This window comes from Synchiropus splendidus, chromosome 4 (genome assembly GCF_027744825.2).
Source record: "Synchiropus splendidus isolate RoL2022-P1 chromosome 4, RoL_Sspl_1.0, whole genome shotgun sequence".
Classification (NCBI taxonomy): Eukaryota; Metazoa; Chordata; class Actinopteri; order Syngnathiformes; family Callionymidae; genus Synchiropus; species Synchiropus splendidus.
Genome location: NC_071337.1, coordinates 10,033,392 through 10,055,714, shown reverse-complemented (window position 1 = coordinate 10,055,714; position 22,323 = coordinate 10,033,392). Strand labels below are relative to the sequence as shown.

The window sequence follows — 22,323 nt, the reverse complement described above, 5'->3', positions numbered from 1 at the left end:
TTTTCAATAACCTCATCCTATTTGTGGTGACGATTCACTCCTTTATCTAAGTGAACAGCTAATGCAGCAATGAATGCGTTTTCTGCAACCAATCGATAAAGAGCTTTTGTGTTAATGTAAAGAATCACTGAATTTCCCCACTGTGGGACTAATAAATGCCATCTAATCTCATCTAGAGATACGAGCTCAATTCACTCTTGAGAGCTAATGGAGGTCAACTCTGTTTTCTATAGGGGAGCACTAACCTGCCAAGAAAACTGATTTCAAATTCAGAAACAGATTTGTAATGTGAATAAAAATTTGAATCTTATACCTTTAGATCAGGAGTGGGCTGTTAAATTTCCTATTGGGCCACACTATATACTGTGCTGCTGTGAGGGGAGTCAAACCAAAATGGGATGGGTTTTCCTCATGGTAATGGAGCGAAGTATCTGTGCCCCAGCTATCAGGTAACTCATTCCAAAGGCCCGTGCTTCGGTTGTAAACCAATAGTGAAGTCTGTTAAAGGGCGAAGCTGGGGCAAAATATGAGTACATGCGGTGCCCTCCAACTGTTAGGCCTTTTCTGCATTGTTGAGTTTCAAGAAGAGACAATAAGTACGGACAAAACATCCATAAATGTGAAACACTTCTAAATGTTTGTGGGTTTTTTTTGTTTTTTTTCTTTGCATTTATTTTGTGGGGCTAGAAGAAAAATAGCAATCTAAGTCCCCAAACAATAAACTTTGACATGTTATACAGTTGAACTAGTAATGAATAATAACAATAAACGTCTAGTAGTTGTCAGAAACATTTTGACATGAACAATTTTATGGTTTTACGCACTCACTCACCTCACGAGGGCCACATACAAAACAGGTAAAGGGCACATCTGGCCAAGGTCTGCTTTAGATGGTATAGTGTTCCTAAGACACACTGTAACGGTACTGTTACTGTTAGTTATTAAGCAGGTGTATGTTTATATTCTATATCACCCTGCAGTGTCAGCTCCAGTTACTCATTGTTCAAGAACAATATTCCTCTCTGTTGCTCAGTGTACCAGCCGTTCCTGCTCCCCAAAGTCACATGACTGCTGCTCCCAGTTCTTATCTCTTCTTAGATTCTTATTATAATGTGCCTTTTCCGCGGCTCTGTTCCCACTCTATATTGAGACAATGCAACACCGAGAACCCGGCGCAGCTTTATTGAGCAATTAAATAAAGCAATGGTCTTTTCTTTCATCTGTTTCCATGACAATATCTTCATCAGGGCCAACAAGAGGCCACAGAAGCCTCATCATCAGTAATATTAGCTATAATAACAATGATAATGGCGTTCTTGAAATGCCGTAATGATGATGGTGGTAATAATTATGATTGGTGGTAACCTCCATCACGGCACAAACACATAAACCAACACACTGATGCTGTCATATGTCACCAGGGGCTCCTGCATTTTGTCGATTATGGCCATCGTACTACTTTGTCTTATATTCAGTCGGTATATATATATATATATATATATATATATATATATATATATATATATATATATATATATATATATATATATATATATATATATATATATATATATCTATATATATATATATAGATATAGATATATATATATATGCTCCCTCGCCTGGCAGCACTTTGCGATCAAGTTGTTTATGCAAAGCACTCCAGAGATAATAATGACTTGTCTGACCTCAGAAATTGCTGTAATTTAGAAAGCATAATACTGACTTCATTAACCCTCTCTGTATATTAGCGGCACCATCGAGATTCATTTTTTAATGATTGTTCGTGCCCTGCTTTTCTCATCATTTCCATGGATTAATGTTAAAAAAAAGGAAGCATGTTCGTGATTAAGTTTACAATTCTATGTTTTAAAGATGGTCTTCATATTTAGATAAGAATAAAATGATAACTTTCTTGTAAATTTTATCCATTTAGCAAAATAAAGGATTTGTTTTTGTCAGTGTGAAAGAGAAAACAAAATATTTTGGTCTGAAATATTAAACGATTTATAATGAGTGTGTTGAAGGATTGTTCTCATATGAAGTAAAAGATAAATATAGTTTTTTTGCGGAGGAGTGATAATACAAAAAAGCAATTGTTTTTAAACAATTTGTCGAGACGAGTTAGAAATGGACTGAACGTGCTCGAGTGCATAAACATAGTGCGCAAACAGCGCTAATGCAAAGTGTTTCTGGCGGCTCCGGTCACATGACCAGTCAGCTGGTTCCTCAGCACATCCGCCTGACTCGCTTCTGTTTACAAATCAGCGACAGCTTCAGCCTGCAGAATGCAGACTTCTGCGTGATCGGAGTAGGTACCTTTTTGAAATAACCATGTATCTTCTGCCAGACATATTTGCGGGGCATGACTGGCCGCCCGGCTGTGTGTCATTCCCGCAGTTCCCAGAAGCCGTTGCGTGTGTCGGAAGTAACAACAGGGCCGCTCATATGCTCGGTTACAACTTCCCCATGAGTCCGGCTACCGTCTCAGGAGCAGAATATTATGACAGTATAACCATTCTGAACGTCTGATATCTGTTTAAAAGTAGTTCGTGGAGCGTTGCTACGCGCCAGTGCTAGCTACCCCTCGGCGCTGTTCGCTGTCTGCATGTGGAATATCTGATGCTGTTAGTGTCCCTACTGTCATGATTTAAATCTAAATACATCTTTAACTTCTGTACAAGCACAAACTTATTGTAGTGTAGTCGATTTTTACCTCCAGTGTGACCTTAAATTTGAAGAGAGAGGGGAGCACAGAGGTCTGCTAACTGCTAACACTCCCTGTCAGCAAGCTATCACGCTGCTTCATGCCTGAGACTGCGATAGTTCTCAGACAAGTGCAGAGTATATGGCACCGTTTCAGGCTACATGTTCGTCCAGTAATGATTCCTGAGATTTTTATTTACTTATTTGCTTATTTTAGATGTAGCTCCACTTGGTTTGTACAGTAGGTTGTATTAGATGTTGAATGTAGTGAGTTCATGCTCTGTAACTCCCTGAATATTGAGAATGTGACTTAGACATGATATGTTTTGGTCTGAAAATGCACTAGTGGCAATCCTAAATCTGATTTGTTTTACCTGATTTGAATATCATCCCTGAGGTTTCATGTATTGCTGATGAAAGCAGTCAAGTTCAGTGCGTCAGGAATCCTCCACTCTTTTTTTCCTTGGCCTCCTGTGCAGCATGTGACCACACTGGCCCCTGGCTGGGATCTTGTTGAAGCAGAGGCATGTGAGTTTGTTTAACTCGGGTGTTGCACTTTGTCGAAGCTTCAAAATCTGCCAGTTGTTGACATTGACACTAGCAGCCGCTTGTCGGTGCCTGACATTTGTGGGTTTCAGGACAACAACAAAACAAAAAAAAAATCAGAGATTAATTTTGTGTATTGTTCGGTAGGAGGATTATTTTAACGTCAGCACCTGTATTGTTTCTACTACAGGACCTCTCCCAGCTACATGCCATTTTCTGTGTTAAAAGCAGTTGAGCCTTTCGGCGCAAGAACCTTCTGCTGACTGAAGCATTCCTTTGTGTGTCTGTGGGAAGATAATGATGGTGGATTGTGACACACTTGAGATCTGAGTTTATGAGAGTTGCCTTTTTTACCTGAACCCTTTGGTGATCACAGAATGTCGTTTATATTGGAAAAATTAATAAAAAGTGATTTAGGGCTACACCGATCAATGGGCCGGCCGATATATCGCTGCCGATATAAGCATGACATCATTATCGGCCAGTCCAGTGAGAAATATAGGTGAAGTTTACATTGTGGGTTTGATCTGTTCAGTGACAAGAGGATAAACACTATTCATTTTACTGAATATTAAAAATATTTTGTATGTTATTTATTTTTCTTTCAAAGCTGCAGTGTTTTTATGCAGTGTCAAGTATTTTTATTATTTAATAGGTTTGTGTAATTCATTCTAAAAATAGCGAGTTTTGTGTCTAATTTTGTTGTTATGCTTTATGTATTTCCAGAATTTTTGCCTTTGACATTTGTTGACCCTTATGTAAATTGGTGCACGTGTTGTGAATTCAAGCTTTTCAATATATTCACCTCTGAACACATTTTTCCTCTTAATTTTTATTTTTTTTATGTCTGGTATATTATAGCAAAAAGGTCCAGTATTATGGATTCAGTCTGACCGATCTACTGCATTATTAATAACAATGTACAAAAGAGTTGTGTAAAGAGATGTTATTCTTGTACAGTATGATCATGCTTATTTTCATTTTTATTTCAGTATATACAATGAAAAATATTACCCTTCCTCCAGTAAACCCACGGTTCAATTCAGTGTTCAAAGCCCTGTAGGGCCCTTTAAAATATACTGTATTTTACTGCGCATCAAGGCTCTTAGTTCAATGTTTGTGCTTGCAGTTAAACAAAACTTGTCCTCATTTACATGAGTTGTTGTCTTAACATTGTTGAAAAATGACTGCTGAACTAGATCCATCTGAACCTTTTAAGCAATCATGAGTACTAAAACTGTTTTCTCTTGTCAATATGTGATAGTGGTATTATGATGAAAGTAGTGTGATATAACATGGTTGTCCTTAAATAACAATTCAACTCTAAATATGGTAGTGTAGCACATAGGGATTCTTTCACAAGTGAAATCCATCCTAAATGGAGAATAAATGCTGCAGGATGGCTTCAACCGTGCTTGCTTTAAATGCCGTAGTGCTTTTCCTGAGGAAAAATCTTATCAACATTGAACACTGTTGCCAGTTGTCAGTGAGGATCCCACCAACTAGGAAAGTGTTTCGGAATAAAGTGCTGTCAATAAAATAAATAGAAATATATAAAATAACCCACAAACAACAAAGGCTGATCAAGAATTCAACAGTCTGATGGCCGAGGGAAAGAAGCTGTTCCTGTGACGGGAGGTTCTGGTCTGGATGGACCGTAGCCTCCTGCCAGAGGGAAGAGGAACAATGTCCACACACAGTCCATGTCCAGGATGAGAAGGGTCGGCTCTGATCCCACCTGCACGTCTCTGAGTCCTGGAGACGTAGTCACTTACCACTCCCTCTTTTTTAAAAAAAGAAAATAACAGCATTGAAGACTGCAGATTAGGGATGGATGATATGCAAGTGTTTGTTTTATTATATGTTTGGTGGTTGCCAAACAACTGAGCCAGGGTTTGCTCACCGTGTTGCTGAGTTAATCTTGTGCCTATCTTTGGAAGTGGTTCTTGTTGTGGACCTTCGTTCTAGTCCACTGTGTGGCTGTGGCAAATGACGGAACTGATTATTTGTTGTGCTGCTTTTCCTGCGGCTGTTTTTCGGCACATTTTGCTCTTAACCCCCATTATGACTGACTACGCTCTGGTCAGAGCCAAATCAGTCTCAGCAGTGCTTTTACTTTTGCTGTCCGCAAAATCACTGTCACTCATTTCTCCACTCGTTTGTACAAAATGTATGCGAAAAAATATGTATGTAGGACAATGATAATCGGGTTGTCTGATTATTGTGACAATTGCGTTAACCTAAAACACTATATTTCTGGGAAAAATACCATAATGCAACTTCAACGTAGAGAGACATTAAAGTCGCTCACAAATGTCTTTTAATGTTTTTTCATGATAAAAAAAACTTGCTATCATTGTGTTGAATCTCAATGGTTACTATTGGTAAATAGAAGGGACGTTTGTAATAATTCTGTCAGTGATCTCAGTTTAAACAGTCGCGCTTGAACACAGGATGTGGAGTACAAATCCTGCTGAAGAGCTGTGAGTACCTGTAATAGAGGATTACACTGTTATGAACACTGTTAGAATGTTTGTAGTAGTGACTCCATGTTAAGGCAGTTCATAAAATGACACGCAGACACTGTCCATTTGTTGTTGTCACAGTTGACGTGTCTTTCTAATGCTGCTCAAGTAAGTCCAAGACTTCCTGACCAGCAGGACTTTGAACCTAAATGAGGGATCAGACCTATTACGGATCTAATGATGGGGGGGTTTCCAGGAGAGCTGTTTGGTTGTGTGGCCATACAAGAATATTGGAAGAAAGCAGCAATGAGAGGAGAGTTTGGTGTCATGTGGACAATAAGAGAATGATCTGATGAGCAAGCTGTAAAAAATATTTATCAATCTGTTGCCACAGATTGAAAACTACAAAGTCAGATGGTGAATTACCAAGTGTCCTGGAGTCTGACTCAACGGAAATACACAGAATAATTGTTGCATTCAGCAAGGTTTTTCTATTTTTTTGCCTCCTTGAAGAGATATATAAAACCGTGCCTGAATTAAAATGATTGAATGGTTCACGTTTTCATCATTTTGATAACAAATTCATTGTCAGTCCATGTGATTAATATTGTTGAGTGATCAGCACTCTGGCTGATCGGTATCAAATTTAACCCCAACCAGAACTTGGAATGGAAAGACATGCAATGTTGCATAGTTTAAAATGCAGTGGTTGCAGTGGAAGACAAACCTCTTAAAAGTGAGCTGTCTTTGTCTGCATGTCAATTCATTCATAGAGCGAACGGACAGCAGTCACATATCATTTCTATGATTCATATTGATGAAGCAAGTGTCTGATTTATGCGAGATAATTCTATTCAAATGCTAATGGGGTTTAAGAGATTCCTTTGTTCTGTTATTTCCACAATTAATAAAGAGAAATAGAGCCGTGTGGAAGCGGGCTGTTGGGCCTGGATTGTGAATTAGGCTAACTATATTCATAAATATGGAGTAATCCCAAGCCGGATGAAGACTGGAGGCAGAATTTGTTAACCTACATTGTCAAGTAGAGAACTCTGTGAACTCTGGTTGACTGGAGGTGATTGTTCTGACCTGGTATTGGTGGTTGGATAACATACTAACCTTAAATCAATGTGTAAATTGACCCATGGAATCCAGAAACAAATCAAAGGGAGTGTCGAGGCAGAAGACGCATTATAGATCCTCGTACACAGCACACACACACACAGTAATGAAGACGTAAAATCTCAGTCACAAAGAGAAACCAAATCAATGGACATAAAAATAGAGGCGTGAAGACTGGTGACACAGCAGACGTACATGGTAGAAGGCACATCGAAAGACAGAAAAAACTCATGTAGGAATGACACACTCTTAGTAAGTGTATTATGTGTTATTATTAAGTCAGCTCCTCCGTTGGTGTCCGACTCAACCGCTCCCCATTTTCAGGTCCAGATTCCAAGTTCATAAATGCTGGTGAAATATTCATAAATGATCATTATGAAATGCATTTCAATATTTTAACTTCAGAATGCATGCGTGTGTTTTTATTTCATTTTCATCTAGAAAGGAGAAGAGTCATATTGTCCGTTGCTATGTGACAAGTGCAGAGTTGGCATTAATATTAAACAATTGATTTATTCATTTGCTTCCTTAATGACCTAATTTCCCTCGCTGCTTGTGTTTAGTCCTGTATATATGGAGGAGGACAACAGCGACGCGAGTTACTCTCACTCTTGAGATTTGAAGGAACAGCCTCCATACACCGTAACAATACAGTTTTTCATATAATTTTCTATTTTTTTTTCTATATTTTATCATGTCACAGTTTTCATTTGTATATTTTCCTCCGCACAGTGCAGTCGTCAAACATTTGTATTTTAACGTCTGTGCTTTATTAATCTTGAGGCTTATTTCCACCCTTTAATGTTGGGCTGCATGGATTTCATCTGGTGTATCTATTTCCTTGTTAATGTTTTGCAAACACACCGATGCTTTTTCTCAGTTTACTCTAATGATTTTGTTCTTATCATATTTAAACCCTTTAATGTGCATTGGCAGTATAAACTGGTTTTGTCTCTCAGTGTTAGACTTGTTTCTTTCTGCAATAAAATGTATTTCACCAAAGATTTTGACAGAGTGGATTTGGTCAAACGCAGTTGCAGTCTGTTTAACCCTTTAACTACAAGACTTTAAATGTATATATTTCAAAATTGTTTGTTAATGTTATGCATGTTAACCAAAAGGTAGAGGTTGCACAATATGGGTGGCTTTATGTGGCCTCTGTGGTAATGGTTCAAAGGTCTGAATATTTGCTCTACCATGTGGTTAAGGAAGTGGAGGCAAAAATGTTGGTGTGGCCATGAATAGGTTCAGCAAAGATTGGAAAATGGTCTTCAAAAAGTCTTCATATTTTGAGTGAAATGAGCTTGATCCAGAGTTCCTGTTGAGTCCAGTATGTTCTTAAGTAAGGCCAATTTTCAAACTGCTCAAAATCATAAAATGATGTTGAATACAAGAAATGAATATCTATTGTCATATAACATGTATCTTCATTGGATCCCTGTTTAAAATGCCTTTGTCCTCTTGCAGAGAGGCCAATCTCTTCTGTTGGGTGTCGACTAAGAAGAGAAACGGTGAGGACTGATGTTAAACATTCCTGTAGTAAATTGACTTGCATGCTTTCCAAGAAAGGTCGGAGGTCAGTTATCGATTAAGAAAGCTAAGGCTTCCAGCTTTCTGTTCCCAGCTTGTTGTTGGTATCAGCAGCTGCTGCTCACTTTGTCATTTACCTCAGAGAGTTGTTGGATATTCGGGGATTCATAACTGCTACCATGTGAAATATTATCTGGCTGTTATAAATTGCTTGCCTGATGTTGTCCTTCCTTCCTTTCTTTCTGTAGGTTTGGCCCGGTCGCAGCCATGCAGCACCCCAACTTCGAGACCCGCCACCCGCTTCAGCCAGATGAGCAGCAGGAGACAGGCTTTGACCCCCTCAATAGCTTTAACAAGAACCGCAGCAGTACGTCACAACCGCTGTTTTTTTTATTTTATTTTCACTCTCAACTGCCAACAGAGTGAGATCAAAGCCCTAGAAAGTCTTTGGAGAAAATAAATTATAATCCCGTACTATCAGGACAACTTTCAGTGGAAGGCGATTGTTATATTTTTAATTCAGTTAACCCATTTATTTACTGGTATTATTTTAACTACATGCTGTTGTCCTGTTTTTTATTTACTGTAATTCTCGGACTATAAGCCATTACTTTTTTCTCGCTGTCTAACCCTGCGACCAATACAACAATGTGGCTAACGTATGGATTTATACAGGCCAGAGAGCGTCATGCTGCCAAAATATTGAGCCTTCTCACATCAAACCGTTGAAATCACAGGCATTTTATTGACCCCAAAGCGCCGTTTTGCCCGCATGTCCACAACTCTGCCAACAGAGCCTCCTGCTGGAGGACCGGAGACAAGAAGCAGCAGCTGAGACCAGCTGTAGTGTCAAAACTTCAGATGGAAACCATGCATTTTTAGCACTTTAATGTCAATAAAAGACTTGAGGAGTTCACGATTAAAGTTCAGAACGTTGCTCGTTTTGTTTCATGGGTCAGTCTCGATGCTGGACCCCGTTTTCAGAACCAGTTTAGAAGTGATCCTCATGCATTTTTAAGCCGGATGCACCACCGACCTCACCCGCGGCTTCTATAGACCGTTGTCAGCTTATGTATGAACAAGATCTATTTTCCTTCTTAAATTTAGTGGTGGGGCTAATATTCCGGTGCGCTCTATAGTCCATAATTTACATGAATAATTATGTCATCATTGTGAGAAGAGGCCCTCTTCTTACATGAATCTTTATTTGTAGAATCATGCATTTGTAATTCTCTTGTTCCACCTCACAATGTATACTTCTTTTTCCCATGACTAAAAGGGTGTAATTCAGTTTCCTGGTGGATGACGTCTGGGGACTGAGCCTTGTGTCTGATAAGTGTTGTAGTGGATGACTGATCACATTACAGTCAAAGAATGAGGGTTTGCCATTTACTCTGAGTACCTTGTAACTCACTTATCTGTGTGGAGAACTCCCTGCTGGCCTGTTTCTCCTCTCTGAGTTCACCAGTCGCTGCCACTGGTTGATGGTCCTTTGTTGAGAAATACTCTCTGTGGATCTGCCACTGCATCCTGAGTCTTCCTGAAGAGAAGTAGTCATATCAGGAGGCTTAATTGGGGCTTAAGTAAAATACCAATTGAGTCTTAGTTAGGCGTGAGTCACCTGACATGCCAATGCCCAGGAGGGTGTTTTGTGTTTGTATGCGTGTGAGTGAAAAGGTTGACGGCTGACATGTTGAGCTGATGAATATTCATCGTGAGTGTCCCTGTGGAATCATCCACATCTGCAGTTGATGTTGATAGACAGCTCTTTGACTTGCGTGCGTCTTCACCTGCAAGTTAGGATTGTTAGTGGCAATAGAGAGATAAGAGAGTCGAAGCTTCTGTCTGCTTTTTTAATGTTGAGTCATTAAAACTATGCCTAGTACAGAAGAAGTAGACGTTCACATGGCGAGCTTCTGTCATTTATGTCATGTCACAAAAACTAGCCTCGGGGTCGACTAGTGCAGTGGCCTTACTACAGTATCATTATTGACCTGTTACTGACGGCATGACAGTGTAACCAACTTCGATCTTATAATCTCAAATTCTTCTCTGCCACATTCGGTGTCGGAAGTAGTATGATGTGCAGGACAGTAAAGCCCAATGTCCCAATGCTCTGTGTGCTGCAACCTTCTGTGTTCTGTCTGACCGATGAATCTAAAATGAGCCTCCATTATAACATTAGCAGCCGTCAATGGTCTTGTCATAATGGCCTCCAAAACAACTTCTGTGTTGACTTGTGGCATTGGGTTATGGATACATTCTATAGCGATCGTTTTACGGATTTTGCTTTACTTTGAAAGGTAACCGAATACTATTATTTTGCTCTACTTCCTTCCCGAATGGCTCTCTATACATTTGTGCTCCGACTGTGTCAGTAATAGATCATGACAGTTGTGTATCTGCTGCTTGGTAATGCAAATCCAGACTGGATTGGGCTTTTGCTCTTCATCTTGATCTCTCTGGCACATGTTCATTTGACTGCTGCTGTCTGTACTGATGTGATTATCAGACATTAAACAAAGACGTCTTGTGTACTCCCCAACACAGCAGCAAGTTATTAATAGCAAAAATGATAAATTGGCAAGACTTCATTAGACCAGAGGCCTAGAAATGTTGTCTCATGATGACCTCCTGATGAGGAACACAGGAGCATTATGAGAGGTTCAAAAAATAAGTACAAATACCATGAATAAAGTCTATCTTTAAAGTCAGTCTAATAAATAGACTGAAAGCCTTTTTCAATCATCCCCACAAAAACCTTCATTACGCAGGCAGCATCTGTAAAACTCTGAGTTGTGTTCTGTGTCCTTCAGCAGGAGGTTCTGTCGACGGCAGCACTCACTCACCCTCAACCTTCCTGTCGTACAGGTGAGTCTTCTTGCTTCCATCTTGGGTTGATGTGTCACGTGCCCTTGGCGGGAGCTCAGTGCTCCACTGGTTTGCTGCGGGATGACACGTTGGAGAGAGCATTGTGGCCAATTTGGGTGGGGAAAGTCATAAATCTCCTTGGTGTCCTCCTCAGGAAAGAATGGGACGACTTGTTTTCCAACAGTAATTACCTGGCCAGGATCCGACAGGCAGGCATCAGCGGGCGACTAAGGAGCAGCCGATTTCGGAGCGTGTGCTGGAAGGTGACTGCCAAACACATAAAGCCGTTCCATCAAGTTTGATAAAGTACCTTTGGCAGATTCCCCACCTCTGAAAAACACTGGCTTTGGCAGCTCCTGTTTTCATCATACTGACAATTCTGTGGTTTGAAAGTTGCTGCGTGTGCGTGACTTTGACAGGCAGCTTCAAGTCTCATGTCCTTTTCCACCGACCTTTTGACAGCTGTATTTGGACGCTCTGCCGGAAGATAAGAGTCAGTGGATCAACAAGACCCGAGAGCAGCGGGCGCACTACGAGAAGATCAAAGAAACGGTAATCTTCACATAATAACTCCAGAATTTTCTCCAAAGTTTGAGGGATCAGAATACATTTTAATATTCATTACTAGAAAATAAATGAAGCTCTGTACTGATTCCAGTGTCAGCAGATTATTTGGAGGTATTTAGAATTGCTGTTTCTTTTTCTGCCACAGCACATCACCAACCCTCGAAAAGCTGCAGGTCAGCAGGATCTGGTGGTCAACAACCCTCTGTCACAGGATGAAGGGGTGAGTCCTATGGCTCATTTCAAATGTCCTTGCTGGGATTTAGAACTTCAGGCGGTTTTGGTGATCAAAACATCCAAGGCACCAGACAAAATTATTTTAAAAAAGGCCGGGGATAAAGGAATTAAGAGCTTTTCACCAACAAAATCAGACAGGGAAGTGAAAGCACACTGGTAGAGAGACGTGTGGCTGGAAGATTGGTGAGGTAGCCCCCGCGGATGAAACATTTAGAGGCGATGGGAGAAATAAGGAGTGTCCCGATTCTTAGGAAGTTAAGTTGAGGAGCGAGATTGAGGAAAGTAGCCTTCTCGAGACCTCACCTATGGTCACGAGCTTTGGGTAATGACCGAAAGGATGAGATCGCGGATACAAGCGGCTGAGATGAGTTTCCTCCGCAGGGTGGCTGGGCGCACCCTTAGAGATAGGGTGAGGAGTTCGGTCATCCGGGAGGAGCTCGGGGTGGAGCCGCTGCTCCTCCACATCGAGAGGAACCAGCTGAGGTGGCTCGGGCATCTGATCCGGATGCCCCCTGGACGCCTCCCTGGGGAGGTGTTCCGGGCATGTCCTACCTGGAGGAGACCCCGGGGAAGACCCAGGACTCGCTGGAGAGATTATGTCTCTGGTCTAGCCTGGGAACGCCTCGGGATCCCCCAGGAGGAGCTGGAGGAGGTTTGTGCGGACCGGGAAGTTTGGGCTTCCTTGCTCTGAATGCTGCCTCCGCGACCCGACCCCGGATAAGCGGTAGAAGAAGGTGAAGGTGAAGCCTTCTCAAGATTCGCTGGCACCTACCTTAGGGTTGAGGAAGACCCAGACTGGCCAGTGTAGATGCACCGGCTAAGTTCGTAGTGCAATGAAACACCATGCAGAGCAGCCTTGGCGATGACTTTCGCTTCAAATGGACGGCGTGATGTAATATAATGGGTTTTTTAAATGTGCCACGGAGGTGAAACAAGCTCTGCACTTCAGCTCCCCTGCTGTGGGGTTGGCTGTTGCGGTTCAATAGAAGTCGAAAATGATTTTGACTTTCCGACCCATGTCTCACACGTTTGCTGAATATGTGATGTTTATGTTGTCAAGAATGAAGCGCAGGGGGCTCAAACCGTCACCAAGTGTGATTTACTGAACGCTGCTTTTGCGCAATGCTGCCACCCACAGTGTGAGGACGTATCTGCAGTTAAGAGGTGACCCATTTCTAAGGAACCAAACTTTCTTTACCCTTGGTTTTGAGGAATGAGGTTGAGGGTTAAGGAAGGAATTGAGATTCACCACGAGTCTTTGGTTTGCTTCTTTTCAGTCTCTCCATGTCTGACATAGTGTTGCTGATGGTATATGTGAAGTGTTGGAAAAGTTTAAATGAATCTGTTTATTACCATGATCTACCTACAAAATCCTGCAGTGACTGAAACTGTAAATTACATGCTGAGAATGTACCTTTTAGACATGTGACAATGAACCCATGGCTCGTGCTTTTGTACAGTGAATGGGTCTATTATCGTCATGTTTCCTCTGCAAGGAAAACCTCACGAATCCATTTCATACTGATTTTGGTGTGATTCTATTCCCCCAGAGCTTGTGGAACAAGTTCTTTCAGGATAAAGAGCTCAAAGGGATGATCAAGCAGGACGTCCTGAGAACGTAAGCGTCAGGAACAACTCTTTTTAATCTACTGCTTATGAATACAATCCACGTCTTTTCGCGAAGGTTTCCAGAGATCCGATACTTCCAGGACGAAGAAGTGAGGACCAAGCTGACGGACATTCTGTTCTGCTATGCCAGAGAAAACGAGCAGCTTCTTTACAAGCAGGTAGAGCCGCCGCGTGTCTGATCGCACGCTGCCCATCCGCACCGGAGGGAGTGACTTACAAGCTGGTACACATACCTTTTTAATAATCACCCGTGTCTGAATCAGTTGCCAGACAACGGAGGGACGTAAAGTGAAAGTGACACTTGGCTGAACAGTAGTTAACATCGTCTGAATTAAATCTGCCACCGCCCATTATCAACCTCCTCCATCATTATTAAAGAGAGAGTGACCGCCGAGCTACCATGTTGTGTCTGCAGGGGATGCACGAGCTGCTGGCTCCCATCGTGTTCGTGCTGCACTGTGACCACCAGGCCTTCCAGCACGCCAGCGAGACGGCGGATCCCAGGTCAGTCACGCTACACACCGGTCGACTTAGCACCAGAGGAATTCCCCTAAGCATCATCTTTGTTTCCACAGTGAGGAGATGAAGTGCTTGTTAAACCCTCACTACCTTGAGCATGACGCCTAGTGAGTATTTGGTTGGTTGTTTGAACACAAGCGCTTTACTTTGTGAACAGTTAGCAGCTTGTTTTTGTTCTCTTGGTATTTTGGATTCTCAAATCGTGACCATCAATTGTGACTAGTTCAGAAAACAGTCTTCAGGAAACACAACATACAATCAGGTCTGTGTAGTAGTCAACTTTCCTGTGACTACACGGACCAAATGTGGCTCTACCGGAGTTTTCAAAGTTTCTCATGCTAGAAACGTCCTCTTCTTCACCTCTTTTGTTCGAGCGCTGTCCATTGAGCGCATTTCCTGTTGGAATATTTAACACCAAATATATTGGTTGAATTCTATGGGGTTCTTGTTCTCAATGATCACAAATTTGTACAAATACGAAGGTGTGTCTTAACCGGAGTTTACAAATGTGTAACTCAAATTTCCTCTATGTGTAGTACTGAGCTACGATGGGGAACTTGAGTAACAAATGCATGTAATAAAATTTGTGTCAGGAAAGTGATGATGCTCACAAGTAGTTTTTTGCGAGTCCAAGTCAAGTCTCTAGTCTATGTTCATCTTATCGCATTGTCTCAATTACATTGCTCTCCAGTATCGGATATGGTGACTGAAAACGCTGGATCAGCGCGGGACAGAACCACAGTCACCACACGAACCAAGTTAGCCGACAGTTCACCGGTGCTAATGCTACACTCTGTTTCGTGACCAACTTATCTGGATGCGTTTTGACTTGACGTGGATGATGCAGCAGTCCCACGTGTCATGAATCACGAGTCTGAATCTAGATGTGACTTACGCGCCTCTTCAGATATCTCTGGACCTGGTTCCTGTAACAAAACTCCATGTCAGTCAATAGTATGAACTTGTTTACAACACATGCATTTCCCAACTGAGCTTCTCTACAACACTCCTCATTCCAGTGCCTTGTTCTCTCAACTGATGGAGACAGCCGAACCCTGGTTCTCCAGCTACGAGAGAGAAGTGAGAAGGGTGAGTTCTTTTTCTTATCGATCGCTGCAGGTGTTTTCACTCACAGCTGCGTTGTTGTGTTTATTTGAAGCTCTTAAGCGGGAGTACTGTGAAAATACACTGTACTTTGTGATTGGAAGTAGTAGTGAGAAATAATGTAGTCATTTGGTGGTTTTGTTTCTATTTTTCCAAGAAACTCCTTCAGCCTAGTGTTCAGGAGCACAGCTGTAAAGCACTGAGACTATGATAAGAGTCAAGGTCAAAGACCTTCTGAATTTTGTCACTACTTTGTAAATAAAAATGCTTTGAGGGTGAAGGTGATTGTTGAACTTGTTGAGCCTCAGATGTAGAAAGGGAAGTGACAGTCCAAATACAAAGATGGTTGCATTCAGTGTTGCTACGCTGTGTTTTAAACATGCAGGTCTCGTTCCATTAGTGTTGAAAATGGGCGCTTGAATCATGGAGCTGCTGTTATTCTGACCCACACAATGTTTTGAACAGAATCATATTGATCAATGTGTCTTAGAACAATGCACCCACACAGCTCTTCTAGGAACAGACTGTCTTCATCGTGTTGTGTGATCCACGTTGTTGTGCAACACAGGCACCTAATTGCATCATGGGCACCGTTTACATCATGACACGCTTGTTATAAAAAGATTTCCCCCTGCAGGGCAAAGAGGAGATGCTCACCAGCATCCCCTTCGCTCGGCCCCAGGATTCAGGCCCGTCTGTGGCCATAGTAACCAAAGTCAACCGCATCCAGGACCAGCTGGTGAAGAGGCACGACGTGGAGCTGCACATGCACCTGAACCGACTGGAGATCGCGCCGCAGATCTACGGCATGTCAGTGCCGACGCCGCACAGCTTTGGCCTCACGTGTACAACACACCCACTGTATCCTTGTCTCCTCCTCCTCCTCCTCAGTCGGTGGGTGCGCCTGCTGTTCGGACGCGAGTTCCCCCTCCAGGACCTGATGGTGGTTTGGGACGCGCTGTTCGCCGACAGCATCACTCTGGACCTGGTGGACTACATCTTCGTGGCCATGCTGCTCTACATTCGAGATGCTCGTACGCTCCATTTGTTTCTTAATCCATCCGCCGCTGCCTGTCGTGGCTTGTCAGCCGACAGGACACACTTGAGTGGAAACATAGGGATGAAATCAGGTCATTCAGTCACATTCTGCTGCTTATAATAGAAGATAACTTCTGACCTGTCGAGCTCAGGAGTTAATGGTGCTGAAAACCATTTCCTTTGTAAGTTGTTCATATATCGACTGTGCTGTGTCGAGATTTTGAGTTTCAGGGTGGGCGTGCTCTCGTGACTCCATGTTGTTTAAAATGCTTTGTTGAACATAAGCTCTCTGTGCTTCTGTTGTCGGCTGCCGAAGTTGCTGGTGATTCTGCTGGTGTGTTTCAGTCACTGCCAGTAACTTCCAGACCTGCCTGGGCCTGCTGATGCACTACCCTCCGATAGGAGACATCAACGCTCTCATCCAGAAGGCTCTTTTCCTGCGAGACCCCAAAGTAAGAAGAGTTTCCTCTGAGCTACATGTTGTAGTGTGTTACTGGTGCGTGACTGGAGGCCGCGCCCCACCTGTGCTCACTTGGTGCCAAGATGTCGCAGCACAAATCGAGTGTGTTTTCAAGTGAAACTTAAATAAATGATAAAGCCAAGACAAACCTAAATCCGCAAAACCTAAAGAACCTGTTTTAGACGGTGCATTAGCTCTTCCTCAGTTGTGAGTTATGGCCTTTGTTTGTTTGAGTTTCTGAGAAGAGTCGGAGCGGTTACTTTATCCTGACTGTCATCAGCATGTCGCTGACTCATCTCTTTCCCTGACCCTGACATATGACTGCGGTGAGAGATGAAAGATGCTTTGATGTGGAAGAGAAGGAGTGAACAGTGCAGCGTTTCCATCTGAAGATCTGAGTTCCAGCACGCGCGTGATCAGCAGTCTGTGTTTTCATGTGTGCAATGACAGATATTCTATTAAACATAAGCGATTTAAACAGAAAAAAGATGGTGGTTTTCAGCAGTCTCGCTGAAAACCCGGCTGCGCTTCCATTCAAGGGCAAGAAATAGTTTTTGGATGAAGGTTAAAGTGGATGATTATGAAGTGAAATGGTGAATAAGCTTCCAAACTCTGCGGCACGATGACTTTGGATTCACCCTGTCAAGTCTCTCGCTGCAGTTATTCCAGATGAGGCACAGCTCTGGAAGGAATGAAGCTACCTCTCCAAAATGATCTTGTAAATCTTACTATCAGTAGGTGTCTGTTTAAGGTAAACAAACTCTTGTAGTTTGTGATTGAAAGGAGTAAGTCCGTTATTCCCAAATTCCTATGAGACAATGGGGAAAATGACACTTGGTCACACTTGGATAAAAGGCAGACCTCAATGAAGGTGACGAAAACAAGCTCATATTTGGTCCTGAATCATCACAATACTAAAGATTTAACTTGGGAACAGTTCCCAGATCAATATTTAGTGGTTTAACCCTGAGTATTTATTGCAGCTTGCTACTGTAAGTGGCTCCATCTCCGTCAGGAGCTTCTCATTCCAGGATCACTGATCCTCCTCCCAATTTCACAGAGGCCGCAAGACGTGTTATAGATGGAGCAGTCTCTTCTTCTCCCTGTATTTACATCCTTTTTTCCTCAGTCAAACCTTTTCTTCCAGCATAGCCAACAGTTATTTAAACTCTTCCACGGTACGGACAATGGGCTTCAGGTGGCCCTCACAAGCCTGTAGAGATGCTGATGTCCGAAGAGTGTGAAGTGCTCTCTGCACAGAGCAGTGGGGTCGCACTAGCTTGGGACGGTGTCTACGCACTGACCCGTCCACTCCTTCATCCCCTCACTGCGCTGCTGGTATCACCGCGGCTCATCGGCTGTGACAGCCGTGGCCTCAGGTGCAGCTCCCCCTGGCTTGTCGCGGTGACGTCTGAAGTAATGGTCAGCCCGGGCAGAAAGGAGCGACTCCTGCTCCGGCGCGCTCATCCCAGTGACTCAGCCCCCGTGTGTTTACGCCGCAGCTGAAACCGTTCGTGCGGACAAGACGCATCAGCGGACTTGATATGTTGTTCTTTTTTCCTCCCATGGCAAGAACAACCCACGACCCGTCAACTATCAGTTCCAGCAGAACCTGGATTATTACAAGACGCGAGGCGCTGACCTGATGAATAAGTCACGGTAAATACACTCCACTCGAGAGGGCCGGTTTTATTAGTCACTCATGTCCTCGTGCTGTGTGATACCAGCACCGTAGACTGCTGTGTTTAAGCGTGTTTCCCTCCCTCCTCAGCTCCTCCACCAAAGCAGCTCCTCTCAACATCAACAAAGTCTCCAACAGTCTGCTGAACTTCGGCAGGAAGCTGATCGCTCCGGCGATCTCCGGCGGCTCCAGCAGCTTCACTCCCATCAACAGCGAGGTTCACTCCGCCTCCTCCAACCCGCCGCCCGCCATCCCTCACCCGCTGGCCGACCCCCCTCCACACCAGGAGCTGCAGCACACCCAGCATCCCGTCCAGAACCAGCACTACCGCCTGCTCAAGTCGGAGAGCATGCCGGTCCACCTCAACAAAGGTAGTGTGGAAACGGAGTGGGGTTTGAGCGGCTGCACAACTTTCCTCTCTCATTTGGCTTCACTGTCTTAGATGTGGTTTCAGGTGGGGTTTCTCAGGTTTCCTTCCCAGTCCAGACTCACACTGACACTCAAGGTAACTAACCCCTGCCAGTAGCCAGACCCAAGCTCCCACTCTGCATGGCAACATCTACTTTCCACCTCCAAATCGGTTCAGGTGGAACCTCACCAGCAGGAGGAGCCACCACCTCTTTTTGCAAAGCATTTCATGAAACAAAGTTGCCTGTTTTTTAAATTATTATTATTTGAGTGAGAGAATGAACTTTTAAATTCACCTACGATTTAAACCATGTGATCGTTCAGCGTTATTAGAAATTAAATAACAACTGCTTTCGATCTTCTACCTGTAGTTTGAGACTTGGCTCGACAGGGGGAGACAAATCGCTGAGTTGCCTGAAATAGAATTCACATTCAACCCTGTTTGTTTCTTTAAACGTTTGTTTTAAATGGACATAAATGCACGAGCTCATAGTTGCTGTTTGTAGCCTCAATCATAATCATGTTTTAAAAGATATTCTGCATGTAATTCATTCCTTTTTCAAAAGTACTTCCTTGAATCAGGAATGGAGTTGACTGTGGACACACATTCTTTTCTGTTTTTGCTGACTAATCCCTTCAACGCTTCATCTTTTCTCTGGTGTTGTTTCATCATTTCTGTGCAGTGAGTTTCCCTCGAGAACGAGGGGTGACGTCATAAATTTCTGGATGTTTCCAGAGTCTTCTGCTTGGTGCCTCTAATGTTTGTGCTGCTGTGCACCAGGCCAGAGCTCCAGAACGGCCAGCTCCTCTCCCAGTATAGAATCTCTGTCGGTTGGACGCGGCCAGTCCTCGGCCTCGCCTCCTCTTCCTCCGTCGCGAGGAGGCAGCGACGTCAGCACCTCCTCTCCTCCGCTCTCGGCCTCCAAGAAGGACTCCTTCTTCCACATCACTCGCTCCAGGTCCCACAGCAAGAGCATGAGCAAGAGAGACACCGTGAGCCACAAACCCAATCATCTCTCTCTCAGTGTCCGACCTCTGACCCGTCTGCCTGTCCACAGGACGAAGACCTGGAGTTTCAGGTGTCCTTCCTGCAGGGTCAGATCAACGACCTGGAGGCCATGAGCAAGTACTGTGCCAAGATGATGAACACACACATCTGTAGGTGTCAAGTCGATCCCCACTGGAGCTGGAGAAGTCCTGCTGAGTCGGCAAAACCCTTCTGTCTCCACAGGTAAAATCCAGGAGGTGATCCTGCAGGAGCACTTGGAGAGGGAAGACGAGGTCCTGGTGTCACTGGCGGGACTCAAGCAGGTGCGGAGGAGCGTCCGCCTCTGGTGTTTTGCTGCCTGGTGTCAGTCATGACAGTGGAATGAGTGAGTGAGACGAATGTGGCGGCAGCAGGGTCAGGGAGCAGCGACGTTCTCACAGGTGCATCGTTGAAAAATTAGAGATTTTAATTGACAGTTGAGTCATTTATTTATAGTTCATCATCATAGCGGCATTCGAATTGCTGCTGCTATGCAATGGAAACGGATCATTGCCCCACGTCTACAGGTCCTTGGAGCTGTGAGTGAAAAAGCCAAAAGGAAAGGGTTGAAAATTGCCTCTCAATAACAAAAGAAATGAATTCATTAGAAAAGAACTGCGTGGCTGCAGTTGAGAGCAAACACAGGTGGAGCAAGTGTCTGGCCTCCTGAGCAGCAGAGGCCAGATGCACTGAGCAACATCTGTAGGTTGGAATTACAACACGAGCAGCATGGTTCCCTTCACTTGTTTTGAAATATCATTGATGGAAGTGTGCGTGTGTGTGTGTGCGCCTCATCGGGACTAATTCTTGACAACACACAATCCTCATGAGGACCTTATGTCTTAGTGGGGACCTTTCGCTGGTCCTGGTTCGCTGGTGCTGTTATTGCTGTCAACAGCAGCGGCACAAAAGTCTCTGAGAGAAGCCGAAAGTGATTTTATAACTGTGTTGCAGATCAAAGACATCCTGAAGGGGGCGCTGCGGTTCAACCAGAGTCAGCTGGAGGCGGAGGAGAACGAGGAGATCACCATCGCTGATGACCACTACACGTCCACGGCTGCCGCCGCAGAGGCGGCGCTCGGGGACGACAAGCGTCCGCTCGGCAGCAGGCGGAGCCAAGACCCGGAGGAGACGGAGGCAGGCGAGGACGGACGGGTGGCGGCGGCGGCGGCGGCAGCGGCGTCGGCGTCTGAGCCACAGGTCCGCTCTGCACTTCAGTCCCATCCAGCCGTTGGTGTGTGTGTGTGTGTGTGTGTGTGTGTGTGTGTGTGTGTGTGTGTGTGTGTGTGTGTGTGTGTGTGTGTGTGTGTGTGTGTGTGTGTGTGTGTGTGTGTGTGTGTGTGTGTGTGTGTGTGTGTGTGTGTGTGTGTGTGTGTGTGCGCGTGTGCGTGTGCGCGTGTGTGCGTGCGCGCCGCACTTTATTCATGCAGAGGTTACTGAGCCAGTCAAGGGTCACAGAGATGAATGATTGTCACTGGAGTTGGTTCCCACTGTGTTGCATCTGGAACCTGCGTGTGCTTATTTTTAAGTCGCTCCGGATAAAGCCGAATGAAACGTGATGCCAAGTTTGAGAAGATTAAGCCGTGCGTGTGTGGTGTGTGCAGGCGGCAGCTGGAGCCTGTGAGGAGGGCAAGAACTGGGACGACTACATCCTGGTGTCCCAGGACGAAGACCTGCTGGCTGTGGGGGGAGGCGGCGCCCGGCGCACCCCTCTGGTCCGGAGAGGCCGCGCCCTGGTGCGCATGGAGCCGGAGGGAGCGGCCGGGACCTTCCACGACCCGCTGACCGCCGCCGCCGCCGCCACGTCGGGTTCCTCCAGCCCAGACGAGGGCTCCACCAACAGCAAGGACTCAGACTTCAGCATCGTGAACCCCAACGACTTGTGAGGAGCCAGAGCCATCGTCTGTGAGGAAGCTGCTATCAGCTGAAAAGTTGCACATGTGAACTTCGTGGCTGGTCCCAGGAGCCCCGCCCCCCAGACTCTTCTGTCTGTCTGTCTGATCTGTGCCACTTCAGCCACCTCCTCATACTGCACCAGTGCCTCCGACCAGGACGGAACCAAACCCGACTGTGATCACCTTCTCTCTCTCTCTTTCTTTGTTTTTTTTAGGAGAACTTTTTAAAGCCTGCTGACGGTTGATCTTTAGTTCGAGCGACGCCTCGGTTTTGTCCACTCTGTGGTGAATGTTTTTAACTGCTTTCTTCTTTTTACTGTCTTCTTCCTCCATGTAAGCAAATGCACGTGTAAATCGTCCACTCAGCATAATTAACTCTCAACCAATAAAAGCGCATCATTACCTCTGCTCTGTGTCTGGGAGTGTTGCTATGAAATTCATCTCCATCAGTGTCTGAAGTTCATACTGTCACACTCTTGCATGGTTTAGGAACGATCGCAGAGTGAGACAGATCCCAGGAT

General features: G+C 44.3%; 1 protein-coding gene across 3 annotated transcripts; it reads left to right on the top strand.

Moving 5' to 3' along the window:
- The first annotated feature begins 2,186 nt into the window (after positions 1-2,186).
- On the top strand, positions 2,187-22,209 carry tbc1d5 (TBC1 domain family, member 5). 3 transcript variants are annotated; one of them, XM_053863190.1, is made up of 23 exons: positions 2,187-2,311; positions 8,307-8,350; positions 8,618-8,736; positions 11,189-11,240; positions 11,395-11,503; positions 11,703-11,792; positions 11,953-12,027; positions 13,592-13,659; positions 13,726-13,828; positions 14,086-14,174; positions 14,246-14,296; positions 15,209-15,278; positions 15,931-16,103; positions 16,185-16,327; positions 16,677-16,783; positions 18,365-18,450; positions 18,563-18,843; positions 18,915-18,977; positions 19,662-19,873; positions 19,939-20,038; positions 20,112-20,191; positions 20,862-21,107; positions 21,512-22,209. In XM_053863190.1, exons 3-23 carry the CDS (start codon positions 8,637-8,639, stop codon positions 21,791-21,793), a joined length of 2,580 nt encoding a protein of 859 aa, XP_053719165.1. In that variant the 5' UTR covers positions 2,187-2,311; positions 8,307-8,350; positions 8,618-8,636; the 3' UTR covers positions 21,794-22,209. The 3 variants fall into 3 exon arrangements, with proteins under 3 accessions (XP_053719165.1, XP_053719163.1, XP_053719166.1); XM_053863188.1 differs by having other exon boundaries at positions 11,186-11,240; XM_053863191.1 differs by lacking the exon at positions 18,915-18,977 and having other exon boundaries at positions 11,186-11,240.
- The last annotated feature ends 114 nt before the right edge of the window (positions 22,210-22,323 follow it).

What these genes read in the sequence shown, in the direction of transcription:
- tbc1d5 (XM_053863188.1), top strand. Translation starts at nt 8,637, where the DNA reads ATGCAGCACCCCAACTTCGAGACCCGCCACCCGCTTCAGCCAGATGAG. An exon ending in ACGAGAAGATCAAAGAAACG is followed by an intron (nt 11,793 to 11,952) that starts GTAATCTTCACA and finishes TTTCTGCCACAG; the next exon opens with CACATCACCAACCCTCGAAA. An exon ending in GCCGGTCCACCTCAACAAAG is followed by an intron (nt 18,844 to 18,914) that starts GTAGTGTGGAAA and finishes TCACTGTCTTAG; the next exon opens with ATGTGGTTTCAGGTGGGGTT.